At 36.1% G+C, this 16,092-nt stretch overlaps 1 protein-coding gene and 1 long non-coding RNA gene across 2 annotated transcripts in view; one reads left to right on the forward strand and one right to left on the reverse strand.

Annotated features, from left to right (window-relative positions):
- Positions 1-16,092, reverse strand: part of LOC116160347 — a 180,265-nt gene that overhangs the window by 90,786 nt on the left and 73,387 nt on the right. The window contains exon 2 of the long non-coding RNA XR_004143189.1: positions 3,617-3,692. This is a non-coding gene — a long non-coding RNA (uncharacterized LOC116160347). The remainder of the gene's footprint in view (positions 1-3,616; positions 3,693-16,092) is intronic.
- On the forward strand, positions 6,326-8,058 carry LOC116160345 (senecionine N-oxygenase-like). The gene is made up of 8 exons (XM_031473535.1): positions 6,326-6,335; positions 6,382-6,490; positions 6,535-6,616; positions 6,663-6,804; positions 6,852-7,148; positions 7,194-7,338; positions 7,382-7,545; positions 7,595-8,058. Exons 1-8 carry the CDS (start codon positions 6,327-6,329, stop codon positions 7,895-7,897), a joined length of 1,251 nt encoding a protein of 416 aa, XP_031329395.1. The 5' UTR covers position 6,326; the 3' UTR covers positions 7,898-8,058.

Raw genomic sequence — 16,092 nt, forward strand, 5'->3', positions numbered from 1 at the left:
GGCATATCACAATGCTGCTTATCGGAGGATGTTAAAACGTTTGTAATTTGGTTTGGAGGCGAAGACATTTTTAAATTCAACAACGAATTCTGTAAAAACTTACTCAAATATCTGCTCAGAGTAGGTACTCAACTTACTTGAAATTGGTCATGCGGCCCATAACCTGTTAGCGAGGTAAGCAATTTCGTACTCGTGAATTAGATAAGATCGAACAACTATTTTATCAAACGATAAAACTGACATTAATACACGCACACACTATGAATATTCCTTAAATCCATTTAAAGGAAATTCATAAATTATCAACTCCAGGAATGGTTTTCAGCTTTCACACTAACCGATGTAGGAATAACAGGAAAATACGAATGTAATACCGAAAACCCGAAAGTTCTGGAATGTTCCGTTGCCGAGATCTCGACAGACTTATGCAAGGGGCCCGAACAGCCGACAGTTAGTGAAACATTCTGAGAATCAGCAATGCGCTAAAAAGTCACATTGCGTATGACGTCAAGAACGGTTTCTAAGAAGTTTCCTGGGAATATTTTCTCCTAAGAATGGGTTTAAAAGGCTTTTCTCTGAAATCCAAAGAATATCTCATTTAGGATAAGGTATTTTTCAGGAAGATTTCTAGGCAAACCCCTAAGCAGATTTCTAATATTTAAGAAATAATTCCCATCAACTTAACTAAGAAGGTTCTAAGATTTTCACAATTTCCTAGGTAGTTAGACGGATTTTGCTTAGATTTTGGGGGTGTATATTAGGCGTACGGAAATGAAAAATAATAGACTAGATTTTTGATTTTTGAAGACGGCGTCGAACTTTTTTTTTTCAAATAACAACCCAAAATTTTTATTAAGTTACCTATTCCTAAGACCTTATTTTTTAGTGTACAACCCGCAAAAAATTGTGACATAAAAATGTCAAATTATTTTGTTTGTTTATACCTGAGTTTTTATCACCGTGACGTCGTAGAACTGTTTTTTCAAATAGCAACGCAAAATGTTGACTATTGGAAAGACTTTTTCTGCGTACAATCTATAAGAATTATGCTAGGTTTTATTACAAAAAAAACTGAGAAAAAATAGTCAATAGTTATTTTGAATTCGTTAAAATTTTGACAATGTACATTAGGCATGAAGGATGTAAGTAAAAAATTTCTCTTAATATACAGGGTGTTACATATAAGTATGTAACAAAAAATTATTGATTATCGCGAACTATTTCGAATTATTAATTTAATAAAGGGTGAACTTCCTTTTTATTCGAGTATAAATAACAGTAGAATTTGGAACAGAACGAAAATAAATATCGGGTTATGTACGAATGTTTTGAAGCAAGGATTTTGTTTCAGGGGACGTTTTCTGCACATACATAAGCGAGACGAATTGGCGTGCAGTCTAGGACATAGCGGTCATTTCTTTTGTGAATTTCGACCATAAGTTCCGTAATCTTATATTTGAATGTCAATTAATTTATACAGGGTGTTTGCGATGTTTAGTTTGGGGATCCCGTAAACCGCAAGGGAGTCGCTTAAATGGGCAATGAATTGCTGAATTTTATGTAGATTAAGTTTCCCCTTCAGAGTTTCTTATAGCTTTACAAACAACGAAGTTATGGTCAAAAAACCGATAAATGTCATTTTCGAAGATGCACTGGTAGTTTATTTATTTTCAAAACTATCAAAGAATAGTTTTAACAAACCACTGGTAATTTTTTCTCAGCTTTCGGATGATTTCTGCCTATCAGAAAGTTGAGAAAAAATCACTAAGGGTTTGTTAAAATTTGTTTGGTGCTATTGTGAATTGCTTTGATACTTCTAATTTTACGTACATTACTTTTTGTCGCTCCGAAGATTCATTCATGTTAGATTATTTACGTTTCAACCCTTCAGTTTAGTTTCGTTTTACGAAGGCATTTAGTCATTTTTTTGCGTTTTACACCGATACATCTATCTACAATTTTTATTTACGATACTTGTGTGATTACAAAGAAATTACTCGTGTTAGCTTGTTTACGTTTCACATCCTTCAGATTACTCTTGTTGTATAGAGATTTAGTTGTTTGTACTTTGTAAAATAGTTTTCTTGAGTTAACGCTGCGTATATACTTTTATATATCCCGGATTTGTACAGATAATTCGTTGTCAATCCAAATTTTTCTTTATCTAGTTTAAAGTCATATGAATTATCGTTTTGATGATTTTTTTTTGAGATTTGAGTATTCGCATTGTTAGATTTTGTGCGCACTTTATATGCCAAGCTGGTCAAACCCTTTCTTTTTTTGTTCGTGTGTTTTCTGATTACAGATTTTTGGCAAACAGCGCCCTTTCTGAGCTCGGAAATGGCTGTGGCTACGACTCAAAAGTAGTATTTTAATTTCGTTCAACTTGTTTTTAAATAATCTATAAGACTAAGTGGCGCCTATCCGGTTTACTTATTTATTTTTGCTTTGTTGACTAGTTGTAGAATATCGTCTTAAATTAAATTTGTTTGTGTTCCTCCGCCACAAAGAAAACGATAATTTCTAGGCATTTCTTAGCATTACCGCCGAGGAATGAACCTTACGACTTTAATGAGATGTTGGACACATTGGATAATGCTTAAAACCCACGAGATGGTGACTTTCTAAACGGAGCATAAAGCACGGAAAAATGAGCCCAAATTTGGTGTCAACAAAAATTCCCAAAATGGCATGAAGTTCTGGCAAGTAAATTGTCATGTTGAGCGAACGTAGTGAAATTTTCTAGTGCCCGATTCCTGCCACACTTTTACAAAGCGTGCTGGGACTGCATAGTCCTCATAGCCCTCAATGGGTAAAAAAAAGAAGTAGACAACATACCATTTTTTAGAAAGACTTCTCTTCTGTGATCCACTCCGAAAGTTCCTGTTGGGTTCACGATTATGAAATAGGGTTCAAGGTATTCTCAATCTCAATCAGATGGGGGTGGATCACTAAATATTATATTGAGTTTATTGATCTGCTAAACACATCTAAAAAGAAGAGGTTACAAAATTGGACCATGGGGAACGCCGCATCCCAAATTAATTACCATCGCTACTTAGCTCCGGTTTGGTGGTGAAGTGTAATTGAAGCAATAGCAAAGCTAAGGATGAGTACCTATTCTTGCCAATTATGTAGTGAATCGCATCATATGCTTTAGTAATGTAGAGAATACAACATTCGAACGATTCCTCAACTCAACTTAAAGAGATACCCTAAAATAGAGAAAAATTGTTTGTAGGTAGCTTTCAATCCTCTTTTATTTCTTTGTTAATTTCATTGAAAATCCAAGAGAAATTGCAGTATTTTAAATAGAGAATAGCGTTAAATTAATTAATATTTTACAAATGCGCACGAATAAACATTGCGAGTTTTATACACAGCGCCTTTTGTAATCCAAAAAATTTTTAGTGCCCAGCAGTCTACGATAGACGGTGTTTACAAAGTCCGCGTTTTCCTAATATCATCTTTGAGTATAAAAGCCTCACGGCAATGCAGATTGTTCAAATTTAAATTAATTTTCGGAACAAAAACCTCCGCGTAAAATAATAATGAGGAAATTTGCGAAACATCAAAACACGAATTTTACTAGAAAATTATAAAGCTGTTTTCTTACCTTGGATTCACTAAACACGTTCTCCTGAAATATCAGTAATATTCTATCCTGAGTGTACTTCATATTTCCGAGAGAGCTGAAACAAAAAGAGAGGTGATTGTTTTTTCAGTAATTTGAATAAGGCTGGTAAGCCAATCAACTACGAGTATTTTCTAGTAATCTAGAGATATTGAATGAATTTGAAACCTTAATGCCTGGCACATTTTTTCCATAGATTCCCCTTACAATATCAGTGTTGAAATTCGTTAAGAATTTTATACTAATGAAGGAAAAGTTTACGTAGCCTGAAAAAAGTTTTATGTTGGTCCATTATCGTATAGTGATTATCTATGGGTTAAAATGCACGATACCGGCTTTACATTTTATTAGTGTTCTTCGAGAACTTTTGAATTTCCATCTTCGAAACTATCGAAAATTTTATTTTTCACATCACCTCCAATAGTGTAGAAGAGGTCCTTCAGAATCGTTTACGCAGATTTGACTGTTTTTTTTTGTGTACGTCGTAACGGAGAGAATACTACCCCTAAATTTAAGTAATAATAGTTATATCTATATGGTTGTAGATTTCACCTCTGTAAATTCACTCCTGGCATATTGGCTCCCAAGAACATTCGTCTCCATAAGATCGCCTCCGCAATATTCACCCCAAAAAGTTCCTAAAGAAAATTCGCCCTTGTAAGATCCGCCCTCAGAAATTTGTCCTATGGCAAAATGGCCCTCGCCAGAATACTCTCTTGCCAGGAAGTAGCTTAAAGGAAAATTCACGCCCACGTTATTCGTTCCGCGACATCCCTCCAGCATCATTTGATCTCTACAAGACTACATTATTTTCACTTTTGGAAAATTCTGCCCTGGAAAATTCTGCTCCAGGTTAACTCGCTCCGGTAAATTCACTTATGAAAATTCATTCAAGAAGTTCATGGTAGGGTTTTATTCCCAAACATACTTGCCTCAATCTAATTCCATTCAAAAAGAAAATGGACTTTCGATATTAATGATCAAAACGAAATTAGCACTAGTGGCTCAATGTACCGTTAACTTTAATCAGTGTTTAGGACTAAACACCGCTTAAAACGCATAGAAACGATTGTTGAAACAATCTACAGCTGTCGCGAATTCGAAATTGAGTCTATAGAGTGCATATTATAAGAAACAGAAAATGCATTTTCAGCAACTTATACATTTAATCAGGATACATGCAGTAAATTTGCCCCGGGACAATCATACTGATAATTCGCGTTGGAAAATTTGACCGGTTAAATTCGCCTTCAACGGTCGCTCCAGAATGGTCGTCACCCAAAAGTTCGTACGCAAATATTCACTCCCAGTAAAATATGGTCATCGTAAATTCACCCTCATAAATTAATTCTTGAGAATGTGTTTTAAATTGCAGGATAGAGCCTTCCATGAAAAAAAACCTCAAAATGACCCTAAATCTGATTTGCTATTAATGTTACTTAACAGCAAGGCACCTGATCCTGATTGGATGCCTGAGGTTGTTCTCAAAACGGCGCCGGCGGCTGCGATAATACCAGGATTGTGGGAACGAGTTAGGGGCGATGTTCTTATAGTACGACACACCCCCCAACTTTGAGGTCTAGAATGGCCTCATTCATTCTGTTCAAATTTGTGAATATTCGTATTTTCGCCATATATCCGCTTAGAAAACAGATATCAAAATGCGGTTTTCACTGATATTCTCACTTTTACATCTTATTTGATAATATCATATAATAATTATATCGTTCCATTTAAAATTTCAAAAAAAAACTGCAAAGTTTATGTTAATGTCACATTGCGCCCTCTACCACTCATTACAGTTACTAAAAAGACTCTATTCATGTAAAATCTGATTCCTCGAAGCTCTTTCCAACAAAACCTAGCACGATGCTAGCATTTAGCATCGTGAACTCGCTTTCTATGCCATTAGTTCTCTAAGGAGCAAAATTTGTTGATCAGTTACTATGCCTTCGGCTGCTATGAAGTTGGGTGCAAGAATAGCAGGTATTAGACATTTCGCAAACGACAGATTTGTTTTAATTAAATAATGAATGTGATTGTTGAAACAATTATGTTTAGCACTCTTGAGCAACGGTTCTTGTACTCTCTCGCTCTAGATAGAACTTTTGAGTCGAATCGAGACGAGTAGGATTGATTAACGACCTTTGGAGTCATCTACGATTGGTAGTACCAAAGACACTAACCAATAGAAAATTTAGGTGTCGCCATTTTGATGATAATTCGCCATTTATGGGTGTCAAAAATTTACTCAGAGGGGATCATTCAGCTTCGAAAAATTTATCTCAGCAATCGAGAAGGGATAGCAAGATTTCAATAAAAAGGGAATTGTTTCCGAACGCTTCAAATCATATGGGCAGTTTGGGAAATGTAAAGTTATCGTGTAAAATTTTCCGTCGAGTTAACCGAAGATGAATTTTAGATTTCATTGTGATATAGATTAAACGCGTTGCTTGATTCGTTACTGTTTATATTGTTTACCCATGACCGAGTTTTGGTTCAAGAGTTTCTCAAAAGTCGATTATTCACGTTTGTTAAAATATCCATTAACCATTTTGCGATTCCACGTATGCTGTGCTAACAGATTGTTTATATTGCAAATTGCTGATTACCTCACGTTCATGTTATCTTATCGCTTTAAAATAACATTTGAGCAAATTATTCTAATTCCCTCACTATTGGCAGATTACAAATGAATGAGGTAAGTTCTTCGCGTGACATATCATCTACAATTTGTATTCCTTTAGAACTTGAAAATAGCGGTTATAGGAGCTGGGCCTGCAGGTCTCGTAGCACTCAAATATGCGTTACAAAATGGTTACCAATGCGAAGTGTTTGAACAAACAGACTCTTTGGGTATAAAAATAATTATTCTACAATTGCATCTAACTACTTTTAAGGTGGGAACTGGGTCTACAAGGACGAGGTGGACATTGATAAAAGTGGAATAAAGGTACATTCGTCATTGTACAAGGATCTAATGTAAGAGTACACCAGCGCGATTGAAATAAATCTTGTCTTCCCTTAGTATCAACGTTCCCAAGGAACTGATGACGTATCCCGACTTTAATTACCCTAGCGATTTAAGGGCGTCCTACATTGGTCACCGTGAGGTTCTCTCCTACCTTTGCGCGTATGCAGAAGAATTCAATTTAAAAAATCATATCCAGGTATGAATCTCTGGATGAATTTAACGCTGTAACGCTGGCTCATTCAGTACTGTCAATGTGTCGTTAACGTAGCACCTATTGAAGCAAAATGGATGGTCACCGTGCAAGATGTAAGACACGCAAATGAAAAATCCAAGGAATTTGACGCCGTGTTTGTTTGTAATGGCAGATTTAAAAGTCCAGTTCTACCAACCATTAATGGACAACAATTGTTTGAAGGCAACCAAATACACAGTGGCAGTTTTAGGGTACCCGACTCGTATGAGAATCAAAAGGTTTTAGTGGTAGGAGGTGGTCACTCGGCTACTGAAATAACCGAAATCATCTCTAAAGTCGCACAACATGTCTGTTACTATTAGTTTATCATAATCCTCATCATCTTTGCGTAGGTCTACATTAGCTATCGAAACCCCTTGGAGAAGAGCTTCGCATCGAATGTGACCCGAAAACCAGAAGTTGCACTGTTTACCACGAATGAAGCAATTTTTATTGATGGCACAAAGGAAGACATTCATCAAGTGATTTATTGCACGGGTACAACCTGCTAATACGTATACAATTTCTTACTATGTCTTAGGTTATACATACTCGGGATCATTTCTTAGTAGTGAATGTGGATTGGTGATCCAAAACAGAGGGGTTGCGCCACTCTTCAAACAAATCGTCAACATTAATTACCCCACAATGTTTTTTATTGGAATGCCTTACGAAGGGTCGGGAAATGTGCTTTTTGATCTGCAAGTAAATATAGACCGTTTTGCAATTAATACTAGCGTTCGTTGCTTTTAAGGTACGCTTTGCCATGAGTATCTTACGGAAAACGTTTGTATTGCCCACAAAGCAAGAAATGTTGGAGGAGTGGGAGGACTTTTTGCGCATGAAAGATGGACTAAATATATCTAGAGAGCACATACATCGGTTCGGTAACCCACAAAACGTCGAAAACTATTCGACAGAACTTGCGAAGACGGCTAATATAAAGTCAATACCTCCATTTTACTTTAAGTTATATAAAAAAGTTTGGAAGAGGAAAAGATCTGAGCGATCGTATAGGATTGTTGATGAGGAAACATTTGAGGAAATACAAATTTAACCGTTTGTCTTGTGACACACTCGTATCTTGACGAAAGTGGACCTCGTCCTTTGCTTAGCAGACTTTTCACTTAATACTGATTCCAAAGTTCTGGATTTTGATTTAAGTAAATAAATGAATATGATTGTTGCAATACGTTCAACCGATTTAAATACAACACGGTGGGGGGTGTGAATCTTCACTGTTCTTCGTTACTTACCTCACTCATTCCCAATTCCCTAAAGTGCAATTTCTCTCAGAGGCTCCATTTCATAAGAAAAAAGAACCGTTTCGTTACGTAAGAAATAAATAAAAATTACTGTGTTTAAACGACTGTCCTTTTTTGAGCTGAACTGAAAAAACCTTATCGGTACGTAAGGGTGGGGCTCACCTCCCGTAGAGTGAGGGTGAAACAGACCCTGCTGAAGTGCAGGCGATGCTGCGGGACTGACTCTGTAATTCATGCACGGCCTTGGATCGGTTTTTTTCTCTTTGTCCTATATCTGGATTATTAAATGATATAGTCTTTGTTTTAAATCGTTTCCCCCATGTTTGATCATTTCGTTTACGATATTGTCCATTCCTCCTGCCTTGTTTAACGTTATAGTGGCAATCCCTTCCTCTAACTCCTCCGTTGGCTGCCTTTGTTCCGACCTTTCGTTCTGTTTATTCTCTTTGCTCTCCACCTCTTCTGTGTCAGCGCTTTCCGTTTGCAACAAGCTTTTGAAGTGTTTTAACCATTCCTCGCCCTGTATCTTCCCCGTATTTCAATTTCTGGTTTATTTTTTAGACGAAGACGAAGTTGAGGTAACGCGTATGTGCTCGATTTTCCATCGTCTGTCTGTCTGTTCCTTCGAGATCTCGGCCCCTGAGCCACGTAGAGGTTTCGGGTTTTCGCTAATTGATAGCTACTATGGTCTATATTTACCCGTTACTCATCATTTACAGTTGTGTTACGCGGCAGCACCTACAAGTGGGCTTTGAAACATTTTTTAATATATATTTATAAATTTATATTTATTATATAATATATAATTTATAATTTAATTAATTATATATAATAATATAATATATTATATATTAATTTATTTTATTTTGCTCTTATGCCCCTCTAATGTTTCCATTGTCTCCCTAATCCATTTGTCCATTTTCCTTTTATTAGTTTTGTAGACTTTTTCCTCCTTTTAACAATATCTCCTTGTGTGGGAACTAAGGTCTGTTCCCCAGTACTTTGCACTTCGACTACTTTCACCTGAAATATTCAATGTAAGCTCTAGAAATTTTATACAGTGGGTGCTTATACGCGTCCAGGATAATATTGGTCTTTCACATTGCTTGCTCCTCTCTTTAATTTCCTCAATTTTCCATCTTTTCTTCTTTGCTGGTGGTTTTTCTCTATCAATTTTTCTTAGCTTCACCCTAGTTATTACTAGGGGATGCTACCTATCAGCACGTAATCGATCGGGTTTCCGGTGTTTCTCCCTGGGATTTTATGCTCCAGTTTATGGTTGAATTTAGCGCTGGTTATTATCATATTCATCTTCGATACCAAATTGTCCATCCTTGTGTCGTTCTCGTTCGTTTGATCGTGCATTGTTTTCTTCCCTGCAATTAGCCGCATGCATCTCCGAGGACTATAAACGTGTCGTGCTTCGGTATTAATTCGCAGGTTTCCATAAACTTCCACCATATCATTTTCCATGCTAATTTCTACTCCAATTGTTTCCAGGATCACTTGTATCTTGCTTTCCGTTTCCTCTGGCATTTTTTCGTTTTTGTCCTGCACTCCTTGGATTTCGATATTATTTCTTCTTATCTCTCTTTCTAACACATCGATTCTCCCTCTGTCTTTATTGTTTATTGTTTGCTCTATAATCAAAAATTGAATTGCGTTCAGTTTGAGTTAGCTGATAAAGGCTGAAATCATCCAAAATCCTGCCAAAATAACATCAGAAAAATTTTGAAAGCTTTATCATCTTTCCCAAACGAGTCATCTGGGTTTAAAACCAAGGAATCTTTAGCCAAATCGTTTCCACCTAAATTCCTAAAGAAATCGTTTCTTGGGAGCTCGTCTAATCGGTCTTAATAAAAAATGCAGAGGAATCAAACCAGTTGCCATTGGACTTACCCTTCGAACAGTAATTGCTAATTATATTCGTGTGAAAGAAGATACTGGAAAGTATCTCTTTCCCCTTCAAGTTGGAGTTGGAGTTTCAGGAGGAGTGGAAGCAGCTGTTCGCTCTCTAAGATCATTGATCGACAAAAATAAAACTTCGTCTAAAGTAATATTCAAGGCTGATTTTAAAAATGCTTTCAACTCAGTGCAAAGAGATAAAGTACTTACTAGAAGAGATGGGTAAAACATTTCCTGAAATCTACAAATTCCTATTTCAGTGATACTCGAGATCATCTTCCTTCTGCTTCGGAAAATGCACCCTCCAATCCGCTGAAGGTGTCCACCAATGAGACCCGTCGGGTCCTTTAACCTTCACCATTGCCATCCATCCTCTCCTTGCCGCTCTATCTGCAGAATTCATTGTGGCTTACTTAGATGACGTGACTATTAGTGGATCAAGATCAATTGTATAAACATTCAGAAAGCTGCTGATATTCTTGGATTGGAACTGAATCTCTCTAAATGTAAAATACACACTCTAGGCATAATTTCTAAAGGAAAAGTCGATTCCATTTTAGGAGATTTTGTTATCATTTCTTGGTACTGCTATAATTCCTGAAGGAATCCCAAAAATACTTTTAAATACGAAAAACAAGCTAAAACTGCTAGGAGAGAGACTGAAACTACACTGGTCTCCCATCCCGCATTTTTTCTATTAAAAACGCTCTCGGAATTCCGAAACTAATGTACACCCTAAGAACTTCCCCATGCCTGCTCCATTCCGAATCCCTTCAAGGATAATCCCCATCTCATTTTCAATGCCAGCTTATTGCTCATCCTACTTCGCTAACCTAGAATTGATAACAACAAACCATCATACAATTATATGAAGACAGCTTTAGTCATGATCCAATCTGTTGCCAGTGAATTTACCATAAAAGTTGAACATTAAAAAAAATCAAAAAGCTTGGGCACTCAACTGGCTCAAAAATCCTTTGATGTATTGGCGAAGAAGAATTTCTCACCCCTTAGTGGCTCTTCCCGTCTCATTGGCACATCTAAGGATTCAGGTCATTGGCTCCATGTAATACTATTTTTCTTTTCTGGGTAACAATAAGTTACCTAATATACAACTACAGATTTGTCGCATCTATTTGTAAGGATATTGACGAATTAGGTCATCACGTTCTAAGATGTCCCCTTCAAGAAGGACATATCCCTTGTCATATCACACTCAATGAAGTAATAAAAAGAGCCTTCATTTCTGCTACTTTGGAACCCCACTGCATCTTTAGAGATGGTAGCAAACGACCAGATGGATTGACAATAATCCCATGATTACACGGAAAGCAACTTGTTTGGGATATTACAATGCAATCTCCCTCAAACTTCTAAAACTGCCGGAAGAGCTGCTAACAAAGCAGAAAAAGCCAAATTACAGAAATATTCAAAACTGCCCGGTAATTACTAATTGATTCCTATAGGATACAAAACAATTGAAGGTTGGGGAAATCAATGCAAAAACCGAGCAAAAACCTCATCAAATTACTAGGAAAAAAATTTTAAAAAAGTGGAGAATCAAAAACCATGGAATATCTAAAACAAAGTATGAGTATAGTCATCTAGAAAGGAAATGTAGATTCGATTATCCAGATGTTTCCAAGATCAAATTCACTTAATGAATGAACGTTAACATCGATATTGGAAGTGATAAATAACGAAATACGCGTTCGTGTTTCTCTGCCATTGAATTTTTAACACAAATTGAAGTGATATGGGGTATTATACCAGGTACAATGGTAGAAAGAAGCGTTAGAAACAGTAACCCATGAATGTGATCGGTATAAACGAAAAAAAAACTTAGCCGAAGATGGTAGCAGGAGTAATTTTAGTGATTGTGATTCTTCGTAAACTATTACAAAGAAATTTGCTGTCGCTGGTACAGATACTCGCACATCTGCGCATGCTCCATTCTGCCGTTTTATGTCTAAGAATATGTGTATCAATTTTGGTTCCAATGAGAGTACAGATGGACCGACAGACCGATACAGACAGACCGACAAACAGACCGACAGGAAGACTGACAGACCGACATCATCGACATGTTGTTTGAATCGAATTCCTGGTGCTTCAAAACGCGTATTTCCGTCAAAAAAGTGGGAGGTCATTTGTTACCCCAATGCAATACCTCCCTTACTAATGTGTGGGTGATAAAAATTGTGTACACGTAGTAAAATGCACTTTTAATAAGTAAAACATGGAAAATTATTACCATAAAATTCCCGTGCCATAACGTTTAAGTTTTTTTTTTCTACATAACACTTCAAAATAGTGTTGTCCTTGCTTTGGCATGGGTGTGCAGAAATAATTTCCGGTACAGTAATGACATTCAACGAAATGTATATTGAACAAACTACACCATAAAAATTGTTCACTTAATTTTTACCACCCGCACGTTAGTAAGGGAAGTATTTCATTATGGTAAAAAATGACCCCCCCACTTGTTTGATGGAAATACACGTTTTGTGCCGGTCGGTCTATCTGCCGGTCCGTCGGTATTACCATTTCCGGCTAAACGAATGAACCGATTGGAACCAAATGTGGTACACATATTCTTAGGCATAAAAAAGGGTTTTTGGTCTTTGGACAAATCATAGTAGACATTTGTAAGTAACACATTATTCAGAGACTTTTAATGGAAATTTCGAATATGGCATCCAGTTTTTAATTACTTTTAAGATAACGGAGAAACACGTGGCAACTATAGTTTTTCTTATGGGCGCCATTTTGAGTTTTGACATTTTGTAATTACGTCTTTTTTTCTCTTTACAACGATATATCACACAAAGTAAAATTTTTTAATTTTTTGGGAAGAGTGCTTTGGAAAAACAAAACATTATTTTATTGTGAAGAAAAGTTTGACAGGGAACTAGTGTTCAGTGTGTTCAGAAAATTTGATTTTCATCTGAACAGAATTGAACCTTCGTTTTGCAAGAAAATAATTCAAATTAGAAGAAAATACATGAGAATAATTAATAATAGTTTCGCAATAAAACTAGCACAATCGTAAATGACACTACTTGAAATAAGTCACCCTTTTGTTCACAACAAATGAACGTTTTGTTTTGCAAAGCACTCTTCGGATAAAATTAAAATTGTATTTTTACGAAAAATGTGACACTGAACCACCATGTGTGATACATCGTTGTAAAGAGAAAAAAAAAGACAATCTCAAAATATCAAAATCCAAAACGGCGCCCATAAGAAAAACTAAAGTTGCCATGTGTTTTTCCGTCATCTTAAAAATTACTAAAAACGGGACGCCATATTCGAAATCTCCATTAAAAAGTGTCTGAATAATGTCTAGTACGATATAGTAGGCTCTGGTACGATTAGTTTACCATAAAAAACCGATATTTTCAAAACTATTGAAGATATTTTAAATTTCTCTTCAGATTATTATTCAGCACGAAAATGTGCAACTTTGCCCTCATTTAAGCAAATTTCTATCTCTTAAGCTAAGCGCAATCCCCATAGTGTCACTCGAAAAATGGACACCGTATATCAAGCATAAAATTTGAATCAAGTGTATATTGAACAATCGAAAATATCAATCTAGCGTTGCCGTACATTACATACTAATAATTCTCTAGTTAAGCAAGTAAATTGAATAAGACTCTATCTAAGTTTACAGATTAAAAAAAACAACGCTTTTGGAATAAGATTTATACTTTCCCTTTAGCTGTTCGTTGATGGTCATGACAGCTTTGCTATTGAAAAATTTCGTTTTATTAAAGTTGCATTGAAGCTTAATTGTAATCACACAAACTTCAGCTTCAAGCGCATACGGCAGACTACAGCCGGTAGGATTTTAGAAATCTGTGCTGAAGGTAATTTTGCTTCCTAGCATCCTGTCCGGTCCGTCTCTTTTTGAAGAAAAATTTAAACCATGCTTGATCGACAAATTAATTATTGAACTTTCAATGCATGTGAAATTTCAAAGGATTGCGGTTTGAGATTAACTAATTAACGTTTCATGCTCATCTTTATTAAATTTTGTCGAGCTGCAACTTGTTGAGTGTTTCCGGGCATAAATAAACATCGTTTGAGTGCACTGTATAGAATCGCATATGATTCCGCAAAAACTGGTAAACTATCGCTAATTGTAGGGTGTATAATTATACACCGATCCATAAAATCATGGTTTCTAAAGAGGAATCTTATTTGCATGAGATGTCGTAGGGGAAACTTGTTAAGATTTCAAAGACGAATCTAACCTACGCCATGAACCGTTCCATGAGTGTATTTTTGATGCTTTCAAATTATAAAAAAAAAACAGTTCGATGAATTTTAATCAAACTAATCGAAAGTGTATAGCGAAAAATTACTTAATGAAAATGTTGGATTGAAGCTTCGCGTACGCAATATTAAATAAAAAACGATGCATCATACTTAATTATGAATAAGGGTAGACATTCACTTAGGGAGGTTGTAATATATTAGGCGATATTGACGTATCTCAAAAGTTTTGGTAATATTTTGTCAAGTTTTTCCCGGTAATAAAATTTTAAATTGAAAAATATTAAACGCTCATTTCATAGTTTCCGCGCGGAAAAAAAAATAATATTTCATTTTCCCCAAGAAAGGAAGAACAATCATCATTTAAGTTTAAGAGACTTTGTTGTACGGTTACAGCGGTAGAAAGGAAGCGGAGCTTGATGCTGCAGTATCCTCGGTCGGGTGAATAATCATTATCCTTATTTATTGAATGACCTCGCATTCACAGTATAACTTTTGTAAATAAGGGCAGGCACGGTACTTGGATTGACTTATAAAAGTGCCGATTATTGCTTTGTGTGATATCCTGTCATATACATATAAGATAAAAGCAAGGAGACGCACTTTTAATGTAGGACACGTAGTGAACATTTTGGAGAAGGCCGATACCTACTCCGCAGTTGAGGGTCACCACATTACAATAACCATTTACTTTTTCAGAAAGTAACGACCAGTGCTTTATCTTTGTTTTAGTCAATGATTATTAAGGTGTGCATTTTACGTACAGAGTTGGTCATGTGTATGTACGTACTTGCAAAGCAGATGTCAGATTCGTAAGATTTTTTGGTTATGTTTGGAGAAGCATATGTTGGATCTACATTGTGGAAAACGCAGCAATTATTATGACTTTTTGTTATGTCATACACGTTAACTTACATATACTCGTACTTGTAAATTGTGGTAGTTTACGTTTACAGTGCGGCACGTCAAATTTGCCAACTGTTTGCTACACCGTTTTCATTATTTTATCGCGTTGTACTATTTCTAATCTTATCCGTTATTTTGAACGAGAAGAAGATCATGGTGGTCCACTTTTACCAGCTGCAGCAGTAAGAGAGCAGAGTGTTTACTTTAGTAATGTAAGAATTCGCATACATAAAAAGTTTCATTTCATAGAGAGTTCCGGATGCATTAAATATTAACCTGCGAACAGTGACTTCTATTTCACAAATTTCTAAATCAGACAAACCTTTAGATAGTCCTAAAAAACAAGGCAATGTAAGAAACCCATTAGCGGTGATGATGGTTTCACACAAGCAAAGATTCGGAACTCCATCTCTAATCTGTGCTTGAAAAAATGATCCAGATTACCATGGGGAAATGTACAAGGGCAGTTTTCTTAAGTGGTTCGGGGACCATTTGTTACCAAATTTAGAAGAACCATCGCTGATTAGTATGGACTATCACAGTAGCTTACTGGAAAACTTGTCACATTCTTCCTACACTACAGCTGAGTTTCCAAATGATACATTAAAAGTGAAATAGCCGGGGAGTCGTGCACGGCCGGGTTAAAAGTTGCGCTAGATGATTCTTACAAATTCGGCACATGTGTTGAGTACATACTTTTGTTTGTATTAATTACTTGCCTTCATCGTCAACACAGTGGCTATTTTCATCGCCGGCATTACAAATGGTTCATTGACGACATCTATTTAATTTTCATTTTCCCGAGACATACTCCCTACCTTCTTGGAATGATCCACACAAACTGGAGGATTATCCACGAATTAGTACCAAGTTGGTTTATTATACCCGAATTTGT

Source organism: Photinus pyralis, unplaced genomic scaffold, assembly GCF_008802855.1.
Source record: "Photinus pyralis isolate 1611_PpyrPB1 unplaced genomic scaffold, Ppyr1.3 Ppyr1.4_LG1, whole genome shotgun sequence".
In the NCBI taxonomy this organism is placed as follows: Eukaryota; Metazoa; Arthropoda; class Insecta; order Coleoptera; family Lampyridae; genus Photinus; species Photinus pyralis.

Excerpts from the sequence above, each read along its gene's own strand:
- LOC116160345 (XM_031473535.1), top strand. Across the intron at positions 6,805-6,851 it reads ATTTAAAAAATCATATCCAG|TACTGTCAATGTGTCGTTAA; the intron begins GTATGAATCTCT and ends TGGCTCATTCAG. Across the intron at positions 7,339-7,381 it reads TCAAGTGATTTATTGCACGG|GTTATACATACTCGGGATCA; the intron begins GTACAACCTGCT and ends ACTATGTCTTAG.